Genomic DNA, 23,533 nt, shown 5'->3' on the forward strand with positions numbered 1-23,533 from the left:
ACCTTTTCAGTGTAATATTATTGTCTGCCAAGGTTGTTAGTACATAAGAGTACATACATACATAAGTTGTGCCATACTGTAGGTGGAATTTTAATGTGCACTTAAGCCTCTCCAATTGAAATAGAATGCCAAAGGTATGGCACCCCCATTATGTTCAAAGTCTGATCTGACCCTACAACACTCCCCGCTCGCTAAAACAGCCGGGACAATGCTCCACACGTCCCAGACTCTTCTCTCAGTCTGTAGTTCTGGTTCTTTTAAAACCTTTACCAGGCGACTGTAGAGTCTGCAGCGCTAAAACGCTTCACAGTCAGCAACAGCGGAGCAAATACGTCTAGCTGTAAACGCACAGCCAGACGAGCCAGCCAGTAAGCAGCCCAGTTTAAACACTCTTTCCAGCGGGCGCCGTGAAGGGCCCTTCACAATAAAGCGTCTCCCTTTACCTCCCAATGAACTATATTTTACACTGGTTACTATTGACAGGAAATGTAGTAGAGAGAGAGAGAGAGAGTTTACAGTTTACTACGGTAGGAGCGGCCGCCGGGCCCCCTCCCCCCGCGGGCCCCGATGCGACTGCATCTACTGCTTCTACTATATGTCCGCCCATGCTTCAGACTCCATCTTAGCCCATAGTACTTGCCGTAGCACTTGCCCTAGCCTTGCCGACCTTACAGGCGTATGCAAAGGCTCACTTTATGTAATTTAGATAGCACTCTATAGTTTATACTCATAGCTTTGCTGTACAGTTTTTTCTACTGTTAGACAGATGCTAGGTTCTTCGCTTCCTTATGATTCTTGATGACTTTGTTATGTATTTGATGTATTATGTTGTTCTTGCTTACTGTAAATTGCTCTGGATTAAGATTAAATGACTAACCCTAGTCAAAAAATCCTATAGGATTTTCAAAATTCGAGGATTTTTGAAAGTTCCAATAGAATCCTATAGGATTAAAAACATTTGAATAGCTTGGGTGCTGTGTGTGTATAAGAACAAATCCAATAGGATTCGTTCCAAATTCTGATAGGATTTTTCTATCAGAATCCTATAGGAGTTTTGTCTATAATCCTATTAAAAAAATCATATTAGAGTTTGGAACAAATCCTATTGGATTTTCTTATAGGACAATAATAAGAAAGGATCCAATAGGATTGGTTCCAAATTCTAATAGGATGTTAATAGGATTTTTCTATCAGAACACCGTACTATAGGAGTTTTTGACCAGGGAGATTGTAATTGTAAATTGTCATTTTTATGAGTTTCTACATTTCTGATTTGGGAGTGAGCAGATGTGCATTTGGGCCATTTGGTTCAGGCAATTAAACTACCATTTTTTGAGGCTTTGTCCAACTTCTTCCAATATTGAACATGAGGTCATAACATGTCTTCACAGCTTTCATGGCCTTGAGTGTCTGCCAAGGTAAAGTATCTTTGAATTGTCTGTCTGGATCACTATTAACCTTGCAGCCTTCAGTGAGCAATTATAGGCCACTGTGGCTACTACCACTTCGGTTTGGGCACTGGGATCTTTTCAAGTTCCACTATACATTGTTGTGAATTATTCGTAGCCTCATCAAGGACTAAATTACAACCACCATATTGGCATAATGTGGCTTGGTTTGGCTGATTCTGCTGTGAAATGGACTCCAGGCTTGGGCCATGTGACTCTCAAGGTTAAGCTATCGTTGTGGTGTGGAATAAATAGAAGTAACTTGTCCACTCAAAAAATGAAACGAAACAAAAACTCAATGAACATTGCGGTTAGTTAGTCCCAATGGTGTTAGTCCTTTGTCATTTTGTGGTGTTTTCATTTGACATCTGGTCAAATTTCCTTAGACTTACTCATGAATGAGGGGTTGAAACATGAGAGCTGCAAACTGTGAGCTGTGGCCATCCGCTGTTTTGTGCTGCTGCTTATTAAGACTTTGGGCTTCATTCAGCACTACGGTGCAATTTCCACCCCAGAGAAAGAGTCCCAATCCCCTCTTAACATGGCGTGAAGGAAATTCAATATGGCCGAGTCTCCCTGGCCTCACCTTGCTCTTCAAAGAGATTCATCATCCATTGACTGTGAGTCTGGTTTCCATACATTGTAACTATTTGATTCATCACTTGACTGCTCCAAAAATCACAGAGGAAGTCGCGCTCTAATTTTATTTGGAAGCAGACTAAGCCTAGTTTATGCTTCGTTGCATAATAACTTTTTCAGGCAACTATGACTGGGAAATGAGTTATTTTACATTAGCGACACTGTCGTGCGACAAAGCATAAATTAGTCTTTAGCCTAAACAGTGTACTTTGTGGACAAAAGAAAGTCATCAAAGAGAGGCACCACGGCCATGTCAAATGTTTTCTTTTCACTTGTCATTCTCTCAAGGCAACGGAAACATGAGATTAGTTCTGAATTCTATAGAATAAGGCACTGACGGGATAGTGTCGGTGACAAGAATACCAGCTAATGTAAGCCATGCTGCTCTGAACACTGAAAAGAGAGATCAACAACGAGATAGGTCTGGCATGGACATGTGTTTTAAGACTCATCACTGGCCTCCAAGTTTCTCTCAACATGTTGTCTGTCTCTTTTGAAACCATATTACCGTCCAGCTTCGAAAACGGTGTCAGTGGCCGTGCAGCTCCATCCCTTCCATTGCCATCTGCTCAAGATGTCAGAGAAGCTGGCAATGATTGACGGGAGGTAAACACTCTGTCGATCAAAGCAAAAGCTATAATTACACAAAACCATGCTGCGTTCTTTTCTTCCCTTTGCCAAACCCCCCGCACCTCCCCCCAACCCTTCTGCAAGGCTAATGTGTGGCCCGCTGTTGTGTGCTTGTCGTTGGCCGATACAATGTAACGTTTTGGTTTATTTTTTGTATTTTTCTTTTTTGTCCAATTGAGTGGACTAGCAATTAGGAAGACCCTTTTTTGGTGTGTCTGTGAGACGCTTAATCTTAGCTATTTTGTTAGTCATTTGATTTGTTGTCAAACACGGTAATTGCCTGGTGGGGAGCTCTGGTTGCTCAGAGCCAGGTCTCTTAAGCTGCATGTGTAGCCTTGGTACATCGTATTGATCCCAGAGTGATGCTTGTACGGACGGACACGTAGGGTATCTAATGCGTCATACATTTGCAGAACGCAAGTCTAAGTGGTAAAACAGCAAAATATTGAGTGTGCAGCAAACAAAGCCATTGCTCAAATTTAACATATTTTGAACTGATATTTACACAGTTGGTGTTGATTTCTTTCATTTAGGAAAATTAGATAATTCAGTCAATTGAAATGTTTAACTGAAGCTGTGACTTGATGGGGGAAAAAGTGACTTAATGAAATTCGAGTGACTTACCGTGAAAACTAGGAAAATGTTCACGAGGCTAATCCTGTGCCATATGTTCTAAACTGTATTATCTTACCATAAACGCGTTGAAAGTATTCAGTGCCTACCAGTAATTTTTTATATTAAATTCATATCTTAATAGTAGTCAGGTTGATGTTACTCTGTCTCATATTCAGTTTGTTGGCTGTTAAACAGAGAAGCAGTCACTGGCAGGTCCATTGATGCAGCTGTGAGTCTGTATTGGTCTTTCTCTGGAGGCCAGGACACAAAGCAGACTGAAGCTCTCTACTTCCCACTATACACAACTGGCCCTTTCTGTCTCGGAGCCGAGGCGGACGCTTCAGACGGTCTGGGGGACAAACCTGCTTTTTGTGGTCTTTTAGAATGTGACATAATCATTTCCGCTAGGAAGAGGGGAGCCATGACAGGGGTCGGATGAGGAGCCGACTAGTTTTAAAGGCTTTTCTGGCACATCCTCGTACAATGCAGAGGCTCTATTTTGTCGGCCAACATTGAGCACGCTTTGTGTGTGTGTTTCAGTTTACTTTCAATTTATTTTTATTCATAGTGCAACATCACCCCTTCACAGCAAGTATACAACAAAAACACAGCAAAAACACAATAGCAAGGAAACACAGTAAAATGTGCCAGCACACATGGTTAAAACAATTACCATGGAGTAGTACACTGCTATAAATAATTAAAGAAGAAAGAATGAAGGAGATAAAAAGAAAAATACAACACAGTGTGTGTGTGTGTGGGGGGGGGGGGGGGGGGGGGGGACACAACTAATAGGAAGTTGTTCTGTCAATTACAGCAAAATTAGTAATTTGTAATTGAGTAATATTTTTCTACTCTTGATTCTATTTAAATTTCTACTCTTTAACCCGGTTTCATGTGCTGACATTTTTATCATTGAGCTAATAGAGCCTGCCTGCTTACTCGGGGGAAACATGTAATCTTGACCATCAGGTCAAACTCTGATCCATGTGTCTATAGGTGAGACATGACCTTTGACCTCACGTCAGATCCATGTGTCTATAGGTGAGACATGACCTTTGACATGATCTAAATGTCTCAATAGGCCTATCTCACAGCCCCTTTTCCACGCCCCCTTCCGGTAGATAGTGGTGTCATTTAACATTAGGCATTTACACTTTTTTTCTCTGGAGAATCTAAGTACATTTCCTAATGTTAAAATGTCAAAGACCGATAATAATATGAAGAAAACACAATGGTATAACAACTCAAATAAGTAGAATAAACCTTACCTTTACAAAACGGTAGTTTGTGGCTTGTGAAAATACCTCTTTTAACATGGAGGTCTATGGACCGCAGAAAAAGTAACACCATTAGCTCCAAAAGGGGGCGTGCAAAGGGGGCGGGGAAATGCTGTGAGATAGGCCTATTGAAGAGAAGGGAGACAAAGTACGACCACCCCAATTGTAGAAGTACTCTGTGCCATTTACAGATTGGACAAAATTACTTATTATTTTATTCATAAAAAATAAAAAGGTTACAGTTCATAGTGCCGCTTTAACCCATTTTGGGCGGGAACCGCTTTTGGTGTTAGCATCATGTTATGCTTTAGCTATTGAAAAATAGCAGATCTACAAGCTCATAGCGCGCCACCGAGTGGCGCACTACGAGCTTGTAGATCTGCTATTTTTGAAAAATCGAAGAACGAAGAACGACATAGAAATATAGCTTTTTCAGAAAACTGTCAGGATGTAGAAGACATTTTTAGAATCTGATCGCAGGTCAAAATTCTTATTATATTTTCTGGTATTTCTGGTCATATCAAACAGTCACCCAGAGCCTCGGTGCCTCAATCAGTCCACATTGTTACTGTAGCCAGAGTGTCTGCAGGTTACTAATCAAGACCATTCTAATTTCTGGTCCACTTGGTCACTACTTACTACTTATAGTAGCCCTGTTGAGAGGAGCTATCCTTGAGTTTTCTATCTCAAGCTTATATCTCTGCGCCTTTTCATCTGTCTCTCTTCAGATGATGAATCTGTACATGCTAATGTACAGCCATCAGCTCTTTTTTATCAAGGAATGCAGACCTTTTTGAACAAGGTCGAAGTGTTACTGTGTGTGTGTGTGTGTGTGTGTGTGTGTGTGTGTGTGTGTGTGTGTGTGTGTGTGTGTGTGTGTGTGTGTGTGTGTGTGTGTGTGTGTGTGTGTGTGTGTGTGTGTTTAAAACTGGTTTATTCGTCGTTTCATATTGCCAGTGTAGTCTTTCATAGAGCAATCTTTGCAGATTTTGTGAAGAAACATCAATAATTTGCATAATATTGAGTTTTGTACTAAATCACATTTTGTTCCGTACCGTAATCATACTGTACATGTCATGTGTTTCAATCCTCGTCTGTATCATCCACAGTAGTGGATTGCACTTGTGTTTTTTCAGCAAACCATGAGGAAGTGTGCTTGTCAAGGGGTACTGTGGATAAAATAGAGAGATCAAGTAAGTGGACAATATCATATCTATAAATGCGGCAAGTCTCTGTACATACGTATGTATGTGTGTACGTCTGTAATCCACATAACTCAAGAACCGTTCGCCCCACCGACATGCGTTCCATTCCCCCACGTACAGGGGCACTCCCTGTGGGGGAGTGCCCGGTGCCAAGTCGTTCGGACCCACGGTCGTCCAGAAGATTTGGACACCAAAATTTGGTGTCCAAAATGCGGAAGTGCAAACGAGCGATCAATGTGGCATGCCTGACCTCCATATATAGGAATAAAGGGACAGAGAGAGACAGATACAGAAATCTCCATATAAAGGGACACAGACCTGGAGCTGGCCTGTTCTGACATCATTCTGACATCTGCATAGACTCCATATTTGGGCATGCCTGACAAAGAACTCCATATATGGGTATAAAAGAGAAACAGATATAATTCGGTGGGGCATGCATTTCCCTAGTTAGAGGCTCTGGACAGGGCCCCTGCCCAGGCTCTGGACAGGGCCCAAATTAGCCAATTGAGCTGGTGTGTTCTGACATCACAATGATGTTCTGACATCTGCATAGACTCCATATTTGGGCATGCCTGATAAAGAACTCCATATGTAGGAATTAAAGGACACAGAGAGACGGATACATAAATCTCCATACATGGACATAAAAGGGACACAGACAGATGGGTGGAACGGTTACTCTGACACGGGTACAACGGGTATTGCATAGCTGGGTGGGTGGGGCATGGATCTCCGACTTCCATCGTTACCGACTCGGTGCTCTACAGCCGGACACCGGTCTAGGACACCGGTCTAAGAACCGAGACAGCTTTTTGGGATTAAAATGTTGTTTATACAGACACACTCGCATGCGCGCGCGCACACACACACACACACACACACACACACACACACACACACACACACCATATTTCAATAGCTGTAGAGGGTTGGGTGTTATGTGTCTCTGACTCTATGTGTAATTAGGTGGCCAATTAAAACATACAAGGTAGGGCTCCTTTTCCAAATCCCCCCCATCCTCCTCATTTCCCCACACACACACACACACACACACACACACACACACACACACACACACACACACAAATCTGATTCCTCAGTCACAGTTTCCTTTCACATCCAAAGCAGAGAGAGAGAGATGTGTTCTCACAGGCCGCGCCATTACTGCGTCTCCCTTCACACAGCTTTGTCTAACCTCCTTTTCTCCGTACATCACAAACAAGACAAGGGATGGGTTAAAACACACACACACACACACACACACACACACACACACACACACAGAGAGAGAGAGAAAAACACACAAAACAAAAACGCCATACCCAGGATTCCCTGCTGGGCCAGTTTTTCCTCTATAGAAATGAGACGGTTGTATTTAGTCAGCCTCTCGGCACCGCTCAGACCTCCCAGTTTGACATAGCTCACACCCAGCCCGACGGCCTTGGGGGAAGAAGAGGAGGAAAGCATTTCTTACCAGTACAGAGTGATAACAATATGGCAACAAACAAGAGACATAGAGATCATTTGGTTTGCGGTGGAAGACAACAAGTGCCCAGGGATAACTTGACTGCTCGTGACAGTAAAGTAAAACAGAGGGCAGTAAGTAAAACAGAGGAACCCGAGGCAGAGAGAATTGTTTCTGCATCTAGGAACGGCCAAGCAAAGCACAATGAGATGACAAGGTGCAGCGCTTTGCGGTCTGAACACTCGACCCACACAAAGACAGAACGTATGACTGTGACTCACCACATCTGATAGAGATGCATCGCTGCAGGGCTCGCTGCACGTCATGCCCATTATCACTGCACCTGCCGTTCCGAAGTATGGACACAATCACGCACGCACGCACACACACACACACACACACACACACGTTTGTGTCAATTATTCATACATTTAAAAGTAGATTCAAAGACTGCAGATGTGGACAAAAGCTCCTGTGATCTAAAATGTCCCGGAAAAAAAATCCCTCCATTGGTAAATTGAAGACGTTCGAGTGGCATCAATAATGTATGTCAGGTTGTTGCTGCCACGCTACATTTTGCAATGAGTGCTGACAAATTAAAGTTTGACTTGGATGTCGGCCAAAAATATTGCTCCCACGCTACAGTTGTCAATGTTTCAAGTTAGCTCTGGTCCATAGCTCTAATGCGTTTCATTTAGATCTATGTTACTCTCGACTTCAGGGGCTCGCATGAATGCATGACCAGTTTCTCGTCTTTAGCGTAAATAAAAATAACGTTTTTTGCTACTCACCAAAACAAAGGCAGGTTGTGTCATTAGAAAGCCTACTTTCCTTAGTGGAAGCACTCTGAGCCCCCCACCACACGTATAAACGGTAGCCTACTTTTTGGCCAGAAAGGGATTTTTTTTCACCAGAGGAAAAATATTCTCTATGAGGCAATTCTCTGGACAATATCGGTAGAAGGCGCAGTGGAGTAACAAAGTATTTTTTTCCGGTGGAAACAAAATCCCCTTTTGGCCAAAAAGGGGATTTTGTAACCCTAACCCTTTTATACGTGTGGTGTATAAAAGGGTGCTTTCCACTAAGGAAAGTAGGCTTTCTAATGACACAACCCGCCTTTGTTTTGGTGAGTAGCAAAAACGTTATTTTTATTTACGCTAAAGACGAGAGGCTGGTCTGCATTCATGCGAGCCCCGGAAGTCGAGAGTAACATAGCTCTAAATTAAACTCATTAGAGCTATGGACCAGAGCTATAGTTTCAAGTTAGCAACAATTTCACTGAAATCTGAACTAATTCAATATTGTGCTTGTACTAAAACCTGAGACTGCTTATAAGCAATAATTTGATGTGATTAAAGTTGACACAAAGAAGACCAATTATGAATCTGTTATGTTTAAGCATGCAGTCATCTAAAACAAATAAAGAAATTACCAAAGTAAAATCTTGTGCTTGTCTTTTTTATTGATTAATACTGTATTGGCTAGATTGAAAACAGTATGGCAGTAAAGTAAAACAAAACTATGCTAAGAGGATAACACAAAAGGGTCCAGCTGGTCTGTTGTACTCAATTAATTATAAATCAAAACATAGTACACTCTGTACATTGCATATCAGCAACAACACTGAAAGGAAGGAGGGGGCAGAGGATGCCACTCCCACAGGGCTCCTTCCGTGGAGCTTGCTGAGGGAGAGTGCATAGGGGCTAGCTACAGTAGTAGTAGTAGTAGTAGTATACTAGGGCTAGCTACAGTAGTAGGGGATTACTGGTCATTCCAAATTATAAAGTCCAATTGTAATTCGAGGTAAGTTTTAAATGGGGATGTGGAATCGAGAAGTTTAATGGCTGTTGATAGGGCAATTCACATTTTGATGGCAGTATAGTAGAATGCATTTTTGTAGTATTAGAAGTAGAATCCATGCTTGTGCCGAATCTAGGGGGAAGAAGGTCAGAGGCCCCTGGCCTCTACCATACCCTTCGTCATGCAGATTTCTTATGTTACCTTGGTGCTCTGTTGTGATGCGAATCAGATCGCTGATCGACATCTCATTGGTCTGCTTCAGGATAAAAGCCTTGACCCCTGGGAGGGGCGTGGCCGGTGGCTGCATGCCATGACCGAGGGGTTCATAACTGATGTCAGACAGCAGGGAGCACGACGCTCCGATTAGGCTGTTCAGCTTCTCCCACTGCTTCACATCCTTAGAGAGAGGATACACACAGTATGGTTAAAGTGTACCCCTGAAGAGAGGATACACACAGTATGGTTAAAGTGTACCCCTGAAGAGAGGATACACACAGTATGGTTCATATATATATATTCCCATTAGGATATTTAAATTGTGTTTTTATTGCATGGCTCCTCTCCTCAGAGGCGAGCCGCTGGACCGACCAGTAGGCCACAGAAGTACCATCATTAATTGTTTTATACTTATTTGTATTTATTTTTTTAACTTCATAACAGACGTCACATTTGGAGTCATATACGGTAGACGAATCAAAGCTGGACACCATGGCCACATGAAGTCCGAAAGCCACACACACACACATGGGAGCGACCCGGCTCTATCCACATGATTATAGGGCAGAGCAGTGTGGTATTTAGCCTTTTAGTTATTTACCATTCACTCACATTCCAATGGAATGAACACAAATATTGGCATAAATGTTTCTCTTTAGGTTGCTTCTGTAACAAATAGAAATGTTGACATCAAACTGAAATGCCAACCATCCACTGTTATGCTGCAGCAAGACGAACATATACCTCTTTCCTCAGTGGATCAATCAAGGCCACCACTGATGGATATTTGCTGATCAGAGCTTCATACATATTCACTAGCTCATCAGCAGACTTGGGACCTCCTGTCACCACATCATACTTTCCTTTAGACTGGGGAGAAGAAAAGCAGTTCAGTTCTTTCATTGTCTGCCTTTAACAAAATGCTATCCACCTTTGCTACTGAATTGCCCTAAAGCGACAGTTGAGGTTTATGTAGTCAAGGCTTGTTTTATACAAGGCCTCTGGCACAAGGGCACGTGCAATATGAGAGAGAGAGTCTTTCGTCAACTTACGTAGTCCATTAGCTCATGAGCCGCACAGTTTACTGCCAAATGAAGCTCTGTTCCAAGTGCCAGTCCAAGGTTGCTGCACGCATCAGCGATCAGATCCAGAGGCTGCTCAGGTCGCTCATATCCAACAACCAGCGCTCCAGATGTTGACACTGTTGCCTGTACTGCCTGAGACATTGAATATCTCATCAAACGTAGTGGCAGCGGTGGCCGAACGGATAGCGGCGCGGTCTAGATACCGCAAGGTTCCCAGTTCGAATCAGCCGTCCGACACGTTAAAATTACCACCGCTGAAATGCCCTTGAACAAGGCATCAACCACTACGATGAAATGTGTTCTATGAGCAGGGCCTGGCTGGAAACAAGTTCTTGAGCTTAGCCCAGATACCCTGGGTAAATATAGATTTCATTTCATTTCATTTCATTTCACGCGGCCTCATCAGGCATGTATTGCTTATAATGCCACACATGCTGTGAATTAATTTACAGTACAGTATTAGCTCTGGCCATGTACAAAAACGTATTAGTGTATGTTCATAAAGCTCTGCATTTTATTTCTTGTGTTCTGTATGGACTGTTTAAAGGAGAATTCCATGCTAGAAGGCTTTCTTACCTTTTTTTGTAGTTGTTACGTCCCCACCAAAGAGGTCCAGGTGTTTTTTGGGGGAAAAACTCCTTATTGGCTATTTTCCCTACCATAAGCCCTCAATGAATTGCATTGAATTGAATGGGAATTGAATGGGGCTATGGGGTGTTGTGCTAATTCGCTTATTTCCATCGAAATAAGTAGTAAAGTGTGCCGCTTGGGATATTATTTACATTATGAAGAGAGGATATATACAAAAAATATATAATTTTGAGCGATGGAAATAAGCGAATTAGCACAACACCCCATAGCCCCATGCAATTCCCATTCAATTCCATGCAATTCATTTATGGCTTATGGTAGGGGAAATAGCCAATAAGGAGCTTTTGCACAAAATAACACCTGGACCTCTTTGGTGGGGACGTAACAACTACAATGAAAGGTAAGAAAGCCTTTTAGTATGGAATTCTCCTTTAAAATGACATTTCCCCACAGTAAATAAATCAATATTTCTCTCACCCCAGCCTTTGATGTAGCGTTCATTATTCTCATCATCTCCCTTTGTATATCAAGGGCCATTCTGGTGATCTGTCAGAGAATTTCACTTTAGTTCAGCATGTTTGCCAACATATAGGAAATATTGACCTTGAAAAATGATGTGAAAGTGGTCTTTCCAAGCAACATACATGATAGAAATAATAAAGAAAATACATTTGACCTAACCCCCAGATGTACTTGAGAAAACGTTTACATACAACAATAAGACCAAACGTATGCCAACCATCTACAGTAAAAGTGCGTCCAAGACAGAAAACAAGTGTAACTGCAAGCAGACAGACTGACAAAGGCAGAATAGCTGTGTTTCTGAGTGCTTAGTAGTACTTGTTTGACCCGCTGTCCTGCTTTGGGCATCAGGATGACCTCTTCAAGTAAATTCAATTTTCCTGGAGACATCTTGCCACAGCTCAGCAAAGTTACCAAGGGCAACGGAATGTGGAACTCTTCTGGAGTCTGGATGAATTTGTGAAAGACAACAATCATTACACTGCCCTCTATAATGTCAGTGTAAGTGTGTGTGTGTGTGTGTGTGTGTGTGTGTGTGCGTGCGTGCGTGCGTGCGTGCGTGCGTGCGTGCGTGCCTGCGTGCCTGCGTGTTAACCTTGTGTTTTCTCAGGTTTGCAATATATTTGTACAGGGGAATGTCTTGGAGTTGGGCTCCAGTTTTTGCCACAGCCAGTGACACTGAACCGATGGCCATGCTTCCAGCCAGGACCGCATCTGGTGGAACCTGTGGGGTGATTGGCTTCTCTGCTATGCTGTTTCTCTTCTTCCCTGGCAGAACAAAACAAGCATCACTTACGTTTTCAGTGTTAATACATTATTATGACAGATATGTATTGTGACGCTGCCACATACAGTACATGTGAAGAAATGTATTTCCTGTCCTGGTATGAGTATTGCACGAAAATGAAACATACTGGGTGATAACAAGGGAATATATTATATTGGTTAAAAAATGGTTGAATATTTAACCCCGAAATGTAGTGTACGGAGAAAAAAATGTTTTGTTTTGTGTAGTTGAATATGGATATTCATTTTCTGTTGACACGGTTTGATCATAAGGGGAGCTGTGGGGAAAAATTATGTTAGCAATAGTTCCAGGAAGTGAGGTACCAGGAACAGCTACAAAAGTACAGGAAGTGAGGCGGCCGAGAGTTCCATTCTAGGCCCTATGGGCCTCGTGGCTCAGCAAGGCTTTATACTTAATATTTAGTTGGCTCAGCACTTAGGCTCAATGTAGTGGGTTCGAGTCCTGAGTCCGACAGCCTTTGCTGCGCGTAACTCCCGTGTCTCTCCCCCCGTTTCCTGTCTCTCTTCACTAATACTGTCCAGTAAAGGCAGAAATAGCAAAAAATAATAAATACGTCTATATAATAAATTAATATTTAGTTATTCAATTTCCTTTGTTTTTCAGGGATGGATGAGGTGGGTTTACAACCCATGTACAGTACATAGCCCCTTTCGGTACCCTCGTTTACCTTTTCTGTATTTGGGACGTCAGTAACGTCCCAAACACAGGGGTACATGGGTAGCCCCCGAAAGGGGCTACCCATGTACCTAGAGCTGATTGCTCGCTCATGCAAGTAACAGCTCTTTATGCATACTCATTAAACACACCCATGGGTTTCTGGCTATGATATTTCGCTGAGAGCATACTCATGTTCTGAAACCCCCCGAAATTATGTACTGTAGTAGCATGACATGAATTATGAATTATGAATGAATTTGAAGTCTGATGTGATGGGAGGTATGCTCCATTGTCCATGTTAGGCAGAATATTAAATATGCCAATAAAACGTGTGCTGGCCAGACCTTCCTTGTGCGACTGCATAGTATTAGCAATGTCTGCTAAGCACAGCGGCAGGTACAATTTATTAGAGCCGCTGAATGTCCTTTTTAAAGTAGGTACCATTAGGAATATACCTGCCGATACCGATGCCAAGTGCCAAATCTTGGCTCGTACTGTGGATTGATTTTAATTATCCATTATTTTCACTGAAACATAAAGAGCTAGACCCTTGTTTCAAAGCCATTACAACTGACATACTGTAAATCCATTAGAGATTCTCCATTAGCGCGAGAGAGAGCTTCATTTTCATTTCCGGGGCGATACAAAAGGCTATATACCCGTATACGCGTGTGTGTGTGTGTGTGTGTGTGTGTGTGTGTGTGTGTGTGTGTGTGTGTGTGTGTGTGTGTGTGTGTGTGTGTGTGTGTGTGTGTGTGTGTGTGTGTGTGTGTGTGTGTGTGTGTGTGTGTGTGTGCGCGCGCGCGTGTGCGAGAACATACTGTATAGTGTGTGTGTGTGTATATATAGACACATATACATCCTTTTGTATCACACCAATATTTTAGTTTTCCTCACAAGTACCTTGTAACATTGTTTTGACAGTGCTATACAAATAAAGTGTATTATTATTTATGATTATTATTGGGGATACCAGTGCTCAGGTTTCAGCCTGGTGTTAGCCCAAACCTCACTAGCAGCATTAGACACATTGTCTTAACACAAACTTTGAATGCCCTTGACAATGAATGGCCAGCTTTGAGTGTTTGTGTAAATACAAACATAGAATGCCATTGACAATGAATGACCAGCTTTGAGTGTTTGTGTGAACACAAACATTGTGTAAACACAAACATTGAAGACGAAGGTGAAGACGCAAATTGTGAAGAGCGCCCCTCACTCCACACGGGTGTGATTTTTTTTAAATTCATACAAGATAAATCACACGTGGGTGTGTGTGTGTGTGTGTGTGTGTGTGTGTGTGTGTGTGTGTGTGTGTGTGTGTGTGTGTGTGTGTGTGTGTGTGTGTGTGTGTGTGTGTGTGTGTGTGTGTGTGTGTGTGTGTGTGTCAATCAGGAGTCAATCAGCAGCAGCTGCAGGGATCAAAGGTCATGGTACAAACAGACATTCCGTGCTCAAACAGACAGACAGACAGACAGACCTACACACAGAGCTGTTCCTTGGAGCGGCTAGCACCGCTTAAAAACAATATATAAAAAAACTTTTGAAGTATATATATTTTATTATCCAAACAGAAAAGTCACGTCAAACTCACCAACATTGCAGCTGTACGAAAAGCTTGGATTATCCTCTTTCAATCTGTTCAATTCATTGAAAGTGATTTTTTTTTAAGTGTTGGAGTTTGGAAGTGCTCGTTGTATATCACTCACCGGCCCTGCGTACCACCTGTTTTTATTTTGCACATAATGGAGGAGGCAGCAGGATGTTGCTTTACTGATAACGAGCGCTTCCACTAAATCACCTGCAAGGTATTTCTTGACAGGAAGTAGTTCATAACATGTGTACGGTGGATCTTTATGAAACAAACACTGTAGATAGAAAGAGGATAATTCAAGCTTTTCGTACAGCTGCAATATTGGTGAGTTTGACGTTGTTTAATACAATTAGATAAGACTTTTCTGTTTGGATGAATGGCTTTTAATGGGAGGTTGCACCTATAGGCAGCACCTTGCTGGCAAGATGGCAGCCGTGTGCATGTCGTCAATACCTTTGTCCACTCCCTTCTTCTCCTTATTGGGTGCTGTAGGTGGAGAAGGTGGAGACTGCACCTTCTTCTCCTTAGTGGGTGCTGTAGGTGGAGAAGGTGGAGACTGCACCTTCTTCTCCTTAGTGGGTGCTGTAGGTGGAGAAGGTGGAGACTGCGCCTCAGGTTCAGATGGTGGACGGCTCTCTCTCTCTCTCTTGTGGAGGTCCTGCTCCTCCAGGTAGCGTGCCAAGAGGAAATCACTGCCCAAAACCGCATGCAGACAGACAGTTGGCATTAAGAGTAGACAATAGACACAGAGCAATAGAGACAATTAAGACAATTGAGCTCTGAGATATTCTGCACTAGCTAATCGGTGAACCAAGGTTCTCTGCTGCCCCTCCAGTGGTGGTGGTGAAGGGGGGGGGTCAGTTAACCACGTCCACATGCATCCCTATAGGCCTATCTCACAGCCCCCTTTCCACGCCCCCTTCCGGTAGATAGTGGTGTCATTTAACATTAGCATTTACACGTTTTTTTCTCTGGAGAATCTAAGTACATTTCCTAATGTAAAAATGTGACAGACCAATATTATTATGAAGCAAACAAGATGGTAAATCAGCTCGAACAGATAGAACAAACCTTACCTTGAGAAAACAAAAGTTGTAGACTTCTTAAATTACCTCTGTTAACATGTAGTGCCTATGGAGTGACGTCACGCTATCACCACTAACGCGGAAAGGGGGCGTATTAAGGGGGCGGGGAAATTCTGTGAGATAGGCCTATTGGGGAAAATAGGTGGGCATTTAGCAAAAATAGCAGATCTAGAAGCTTATAGATTAGCTTTTTTCAGCAAAGAGATGTGGTGTGGCGGGTAAAAGGGGCCAGCTGGGCCCCTGGGGGGCCCCGGTCAACAAACTATATTATAGACTATAGAGTTTAAGTGGGGGGGCTACACAAAAAATAAAAGGGAAACGGGCGCCATAGGATATGCAATACAGTGAAAAACAATTCATTTAATGTTTGTGTTGGCACCGTTTGTTTTACATCACCATTACATCACCTAATCAACATGAGTTAGTCTTTAGCGCCCCTCACTTCACACGGGTGTGATTTTTATATATAAGAGCCCATGAGGGGACAGAATGATGCAATAGACATATTCATGGAACATTTTCCCCTGTCGAGCCATAGTGACATGCAGCAGTTCATCTGACTGGCACTACTGTTGCTTAATGTGAGATGATGCAAAAGCAGCCAATAAGAGGAGCCTGGTGTGCTGTGATATGATGTGATGTGACAATCGGCAAACAACCTCTACATGACCCCACTCCAGAAGGTCAACACGCGGCAAGCCACGTTTAATCCTGTTTGAGTTATAATGCAGAGAAATGGAGTCCCTTGTTTATTCATTTGCTTGTCTTTATAACTCATTCTATTTGATGAATATATGGGTTTGTTTACTGAGTTGCACAACCACACCATCACTGTATTCACACCCACCCACATGCATTAGCTGAATGCGCGCGAGCAGCATGTAACAAATTACAATCCTCTAGTAAAATAAACAAACAATAATAATAGCAATAGTAGAAAAGAAAGGTGTATAATGTATACTTATAACATTTTAGTCCAGTATGTGAGTTATTAGTTTAGAAGCGCACATAGAATTGTTTACACCGCAGAGGCATCCGCATGTTCAGTACACAGAACAAACCAACAGGTTCTAAATTAAGCAAGCCAGTGTAGGATTCAGGTTCCAAAGAATAACTTCCAGTCACCTTGCCTTTATCAGTTGCTCCTGTGCTCCATGAGCCAGTTTCACCATACCATGACAGTGGAATTGACAGAGAGTACATGTGATTCTGCCATTCACAGAGCACGGGAGCACCTGGCAAAGATGATTGGCAAAATTGACAATATTTGGACATTTATCCAAATTATAGTACAACAAGGTTCTACCACATTTCAATGAATGACTGATGGTATAAAAATAAAACATAACCTGTAAATTAATTGTCTCATAATAAATGAGTAAAGAAAGCACAAACTATTTTAATCTCTGAAACACTGGATGGCAGATGGATGATCATACAAGGCGGTATTGGAATGCCATGCACCTCCAGAGACAAAATAAAAAATAAAATAAAAAGCTTTTTTTCAAAGATTAGAACAAGACTATATTAACATACTTTACCTCAGTATCTGATCCACCGCGGCCTGGTCACAGGGATTACAGTCTCTCAGCAATGTGCTCAGATCTCCATTGACCCAACAGAGGGCAGTCAATACATCACTGCCCACACTGTTAGCACCTGGATGCACTGAATTATCCTCAGAGGCCACACTGCTGCTGGAGATGGACGCAGTGCACATCCTCTGGACATTGATGAGACACACACACATATACGCACGCACGCACGCACGCACGCACGCACGCACGCACGCACGCACGCACGCACGCACGCACGCACGCACACACACACACACACACACACACACACACACACACACACACACACACATTTGAAAAGTAAATTAGTTCAAAGAGTAAGCTAGGGCAGGCCATTTGACTCAGACTCTTTCAGTATTATTTCATTATTATTAGCGGGTGATAGTTAAAATAGTATAGGCCTAGTTCACCCAACATATTTTCCATCAGTTATTGTGAATTCATGGAGATTTTTTTTTAATGTCGCATCCATAGAAAATAAATATTTTTTTGGGGTGAACTACGCTTTTACTATTCAAAACTTGGCATTAAATGAGGAACACTGGAACACCTGCTTGTTTAGCCATAAATATATCTGTTCAGACCAGGAGAGAGAGAGAGTCTCTGTGTGTGTGTTGGGGGGGGGGGGGGGGGGGGGGTGTTGAGCGAATAGTTAAACCACAACAACAGATGTCAAAATCGGGACCCTGATTGAACCAACTGCTCAATGTGTGAACCAATCCAATTACTGCAGTGAGTCGGGACGGTGAGATGAAGCCCCCACACCCCCCACCATATACGCAATGCAGTAAAATTCTCAATGTTAAAATATACATTTGTAACTCCAAGAGTTTGCAAATGTATCCACATTTTTGCATTTGCGGAGCATAGGATAATTAGGATTGAATTGTGTAGCTTCTCTGCCCGGCTGGACAACGTACAGTACAGTACAAGTAATCCTCTAGCCAGGAATATTGGGAGCTGTGAGGGTGATGCTGACACTGACCTAGAGCTGGGAGTGGGACCAGAGGGAATGGAGTATCTGAGTTAATGTCTGCTCTCCACCATACTCCCTCTACCTCGCTCTATCATTACTCATCCTCTCTCTCTCTCTCTCTCTTTCTCTACCCGTCCTCCTTTATCTCCTCCATCTTCATCTTTACATCTTCCTTCCCATCCCTCTCTCTCTATTCATCCTTCAGCTGTCTCTGTCTGTCTCTCCCTCTCTCTCTCCCTCTCTCTCTCTCTCTCTCTCTCTCTCTCTCTCCTTTAGGTCCAACCACTATCATCGCTGTTTCCTGTCACAACAGATTACTGTTAGTGCTAAGGCTGGAAATGGGCCGAGTGATAATCCAAAAGCATCGCTCCAAAGTCACTCCGCCATGCTGAATTTTGCCTGTATTTTCCGTTCTCCCAAATGTAACCTGTGCCAACCCATTTGGTCAATTTGACACTTTTTTGTTCGTTTTTTACTTACTGTATTTACTATATGTATATACTGTATTTAATTAAAAAAAGAAAAGAACAAAAATATATAGCTTTCTGTGTTACTGTTAGCAGCATCTGTCTCTCACGTTTTTGGATGGGATTGTGGATTTCTTCGAACGATAACTAGCATGAGTACATTAATCATATTGATCAGAGTTAAACGGTGTACTCAGTTTGCAGGGTAAAGTTTCCGGGGTGAAAGGGTCGAGGTGTGCTTAGAGGGCCTTAGGTGTCTGCTCTCGTGACCCCTCTGTGACCTCGGTTCATGGTGTCACATCCCATTTTTCTGTCCTGTGTGATACTGTGAAAATTGAAATGGCAAGGGTCAAAGGTCACCGGCTGTCCTCTGATTGCTACCCTCCGATAGCTCGCTTGTTGCCCCCGGCTGTCTCTTCACATTAGTGTTTACTGTACAGCTGCAGCCTAGGCCAGATACTGTCGCTTCCAAAGCATCAGCTTTCAACCTGGCCGTACTATTTTGGGCATGTCATTATAGGCGGAAAATGATCAAGCCATTTCAGACATTTTCATTTAATTTCATTTTCGTGAAAATAGCCGATCTACAAGCTTACAAAAATGTGTTGCCACGCCAGGTGTTGTGAGCTTACAAGTCGGCAATTTGTGTGCAACACTGTGGAGGCTGAGGAGTGATGATTTTAGATTCATTATCCTATCCAAGTGAGTATATACAGTATATACAGTATAATTATTTCATTTAGTCATTAATGTTTAATTGTCTCTCTTTATATAATCATATTATGCTATGCTTTAAATTATCTAGCTAGTTGACTCTTTGTCAGTGTGATCATCATCAAACTTACAAAGTAACATTTAATCAAACATAATGATTTAACTTGCTTTCTGAACCCTGAGTAGAAGTCATGCATATGGAGCATGTATATGTGTTACTGTATCTAATGTCATTCTGAGTTAAGGTCTCAGCTTCCAGCAGACTACATGTCGCAGACTGTTCTAAATTGGTAATGATCCAGAATGAGCACGTACGTAATCATCACCCATGGTAGCAAGGTCAGCAGAAAAAGCTGTGCTGGCAGTTCAATGTCTTCCTGTAGGAGCCAGAGGGTACCATAATGTGGCTGGCGGACTAGCGGAGGCTGGATAGAAACCTGTAGTCATGGAGAACATCCAAAAGTAACTCATCCATTCTTTGGGAGAGACTTTGGCTCCTCATATTAGGAGAATGTGGAATTGAATGGGTCTGCAGATTTCAGTGTGCCAAGAGCTGACTAGACAACACCTGTTGACAATTCAGAGTGATGTCAGAATCTGTAAGGGTGACGCATACTCCAGTTTTTAGGTGATAACCCACTCACCGCGGTGGTTAGGAAAACTACAACATGACGTCACTGAAGCTAAATACTGGAGTATGCGCCCCGCTTATTTCTTGTGTGTCAGACATGACGTTATTAGCCAGGAGGGTCAAAAGGAAAGGGGACTAACCGAAGGCCTACACTGTATAAGCGTATACTCAGTCAGCACTGTTAAAACACTGGTGCAACAACCTTGTATCAACTCGCTGCAGCTACTTCGATAAATCTGTGCTTCAGTGAGGATTCTGGTCATTGTGCAACAAAGTATAAACTATAGGGTTTAGGAATTACATTGTTTTTGTTCGACTGTAACTTCTCAACAACGTCTTGCCATTCAGTCACCCCAGCCATGGACACTGTTCTGTTACCATCCGGAGCATGTATTGTAGACTCCATGTGGCAGGTGGTTCAGGGATACTTTATATGCCCAGAACTCAATACAGTGAGGTGTTAGGTGTACTATAGGGACACACAGACACCATCCGTCATACATACTGTTACACTACAAGTGTACTGTATCCACAGTATTCAGTATACTCCATCAAGGGTGGAGACTATGTGTGTGTGTGTGTGTGTGTGTGTGTGTGTGTGTGTGTGTGTGTGTGTGTGTGTGTGTGTGTGTGTGTGTGTGTGTGTGATGTGTGTGTGTGTGTGTGTGTGTGTGTGTGTGTGTGTGTGTGTGTGTGTGTGTGTGTGTGTGTGTGTGTGTGTGTGTGTGTGTGTGTGTGTGTGTGTGTGTGTGTGTGTGTGTGTGAGAGAGAGAGAGAGCAGCTAATCTGCACCTATGTATGTCTGTTTGGGGTACCAATAGGTGACAAAGTGGTGCTGTTGAGCTTCACACTGTGCACAGGTGCATGATGGGAGGATGGGAGTTTTTTAGTGTATCACCAGTACAGTACAGTACAGTACAGTACAGTACAGTACAGTACAGTACAGTACAGTACAGTACAGTATTCAGTGCAGTACGCCGAGTACGGTATGGTGTACAGTACAGCACACTGCAGTACAGATTACAGTTTTTGAGTGGTGCTACCGTGCTAGCCACTCCAAGGAACAGCAATGTATGTATGTATGTCTCCATGTCCGCTTGAGTACGGAAATACCACACAGTGACCTAAGGTGTCACTGTTGAGTAGCCTAACACACACACACACACACACACACACACACACACACACACACACACACACACACACACACACACACACACACACACACACAGTTCAGACGGGCCACATTTTTCTAATCTGCCTCATGGTGGCGCTATATCAGCCCACTTCATTCCTTGGTGTATAACTCTGTATAGGAACTGTATACAACCCCACCAGTGCCACAGGAGCACTATTAGTCCATGACAGTTGCAGGAGATAATGAAAGTATACAGTAACTTCAGTCATCACAACTATGGAAATAAGACCAATCATTAATTGCACAACAGCTTCATGGAGTGTAAAAAAGTCTCAGAAAGCTGATTCAGGTTTACCTTTTCTTCATTCCGTATGATACAGAAGACCTCTGCTTCAATGGATGCTTGTCCTTTGGCGTTATATACTTCAATGCCCTTTAGCTTGCTGATCCGTGGTGGTGCAGAGAGTTTTGAGAAGTAATTGGCCTAAAGTGACATTAGATGATTAAAATACAGAAACCTCAATTTTCTTTTAAAGTCTTGTGTTGAAATTATCAGGGAGAAATTGCGGTTTAATTCATTCATGTCAGTGATGACAACTGGAGCATGTTGGCTGGAGAATGGTTTGAATTACCCAGACACTGATTGTGCAAACTAATTTGCCCTACTAATTTATGTACTGCAGAGTAATTTAGAGCCACGCATTATTGCAGTGGTTGTCAAAGTGGGGACCCTATGGGGTCCAGGGGGACCCCAGCAAAATGTGTTAATACAGCATCACAATCATTTTAAACACTTTATCCATTCATACTTTGGCTATTCTGCAAGCTTGTAAGACTATTTTTTTAAAGTCTTTGAAATTTTGCAATAATGTTTGGATTTTTGTTTTATTCCGGGGTCCCTAGCACAAAACCTTTTCAGATGGGGGTCTGTGGTGGCGTGGCCAAATTCATATGGGGTCCTTGACTTGAAAAAGAACAAACACCCGCACACTGTCTTCAAATGCAGTGAACAAACTTTAATAGGGAAACATAGTAACGTTTCGGCCTATAGGAAGGTATCAGGCTATCGTTATGCAGGTCCTTGACTTGAAAATGTTTGAGAACCTCAGAACCTCTGCAGTACAGTAGTACAGCATTAACAGCTGCAATGCTTGTCTTCTGGACAGCAGACCAGGAATGCAGAACTTAAATTGTAAATGTGCAGATTTGAAATGCATAATGGCCATTTTGAATAGCCTACACTACACCTGCAACTGCTAAATGATTTATAGGATGAACTGGAAGACCTTTGCGAACCCATGTTTTACTGACCACTAAAATGTGTGTGTGTGTGTGTGTGTGTGTGTGTGTGTGTGTGTGTGTGTGTGTGTGTGTGTGTGTGTGTGTGTGTGTGTGCGCGCGTGCGTGTGTCTGCCGACGCACCCGTGCGTGCAGCGTGCGTGCGTGCGTGCGTGCGTCGGCGTGTGATGTTTCATTTGGGGAAATAATGGTTGCATTTGCGAACAAAATACGATGCAAATCATCATCTATTGCTCAATAACTAAATTAGACTACCGGTATACTCATAATAATAGCCCTCTACTTAAAGAGTGAAATGACTCTTCATACCAGGTAACCGTAAATGTCATCCGGCTGATCCAGGAACAAGTCTGTTAAGACACACTCTATCTTCTGTGGGACTCCGTTTCCTTGGTAAAATTCAGCAGCTTTGTTTTTTAGTTCACGGAACTCTTGTTCCTCTTTTGAGACCCGACTACCATCATAGCGTATCAAGCCTTTATAAGACATTGTAAAATATAAATGACGGTCTATTGATGGACGTCAGGTCGATCGAACGACTAGCCTACACACAAAAACACAAACAAACAACTTGGATCGTTTTGTGTACAGTGGTTGCCCAGCAACTGAACGTGATCATAGGACGTTACGATACGTATACTCACTCACACACACACACACACACACACACACACACACACACACACACACACACACACACACACACACACACACACACAGATAGGCTATATCTGAAACATTGATAATTATCCGTCAGATTAGAGATAGGGTTTAAAATACATAGACATATAGGGCCATGTATGTCACATGTCAACCTATACTATAATAGGCTATACATGACCCTAAAGCCAAAAATAAAGTCATACATTATATTATACTTTTTTTCCACATCAGTTTAGAATGCAACCATCGAACAACAAATGAACACATGGCAGTTAGTCTTAATAACAAAGCAAATGGAAAACATTGTCATCATTACCCAAGGCTTTGTGCATTTCTGAAATGAAATTTAAATGACAACTTTGCATATTAGGTTAATTGTGCTTACTCAATAAAACTGCCCTTAGCAGCTTTAACGTGTAGCCTAT

General features: G+C 42.5%; 1 protein-coding gene across 1 annotated transcript; it reads right to left on the bottom strand.

Moving 5' to 3' along the window:
* Positions 1-5,695: 5,695 nt before the first annotated feature.
* eno4 (enolase 4) lies at positions 5,696-22,934 on the bottom strand (the record flags this gene model as incomplete). Its single annotated transcript, XM_079512945.1, has 14 exons — positions 5,696-5,781; positions 7,125-7,260; positions 7,567-7,628; positions 9,287-9,482; positions 10,046-10,171; positions 10,354-10,518; positions 11,455-11,523; positions 11,818-11,946; positions 12,095-12,267; positions 15,012-15,250; positions 17,185-17,340; positions 19,693-19,814; positions 21,502-21,630; positions 22,755-22,934. The coding sequence occupies 14 exons, from the start codon at positions 22,932-22,934 to the stop codon at positions 5,696-5,698; spliced, it is 1,968 nt and encodes a 655-aa protein (XP_079369071.1).
* Positions 22,935-23,533: the final 599 nt, after the last annotated feature.

The sequence above is a fragment of the Electrona antarctica genome (assembly GCF_951216825.1).
Source record: "Electrona antarctica genome assembly, chromosome: 10".
Classification (NCBI taxonomy): domain Eukaryota; kingdom Metazoa; phylum Chordata; class Actinopteri; order Myctophiformes; family Myctophidae; genus Electrona; species Electrona antarctica.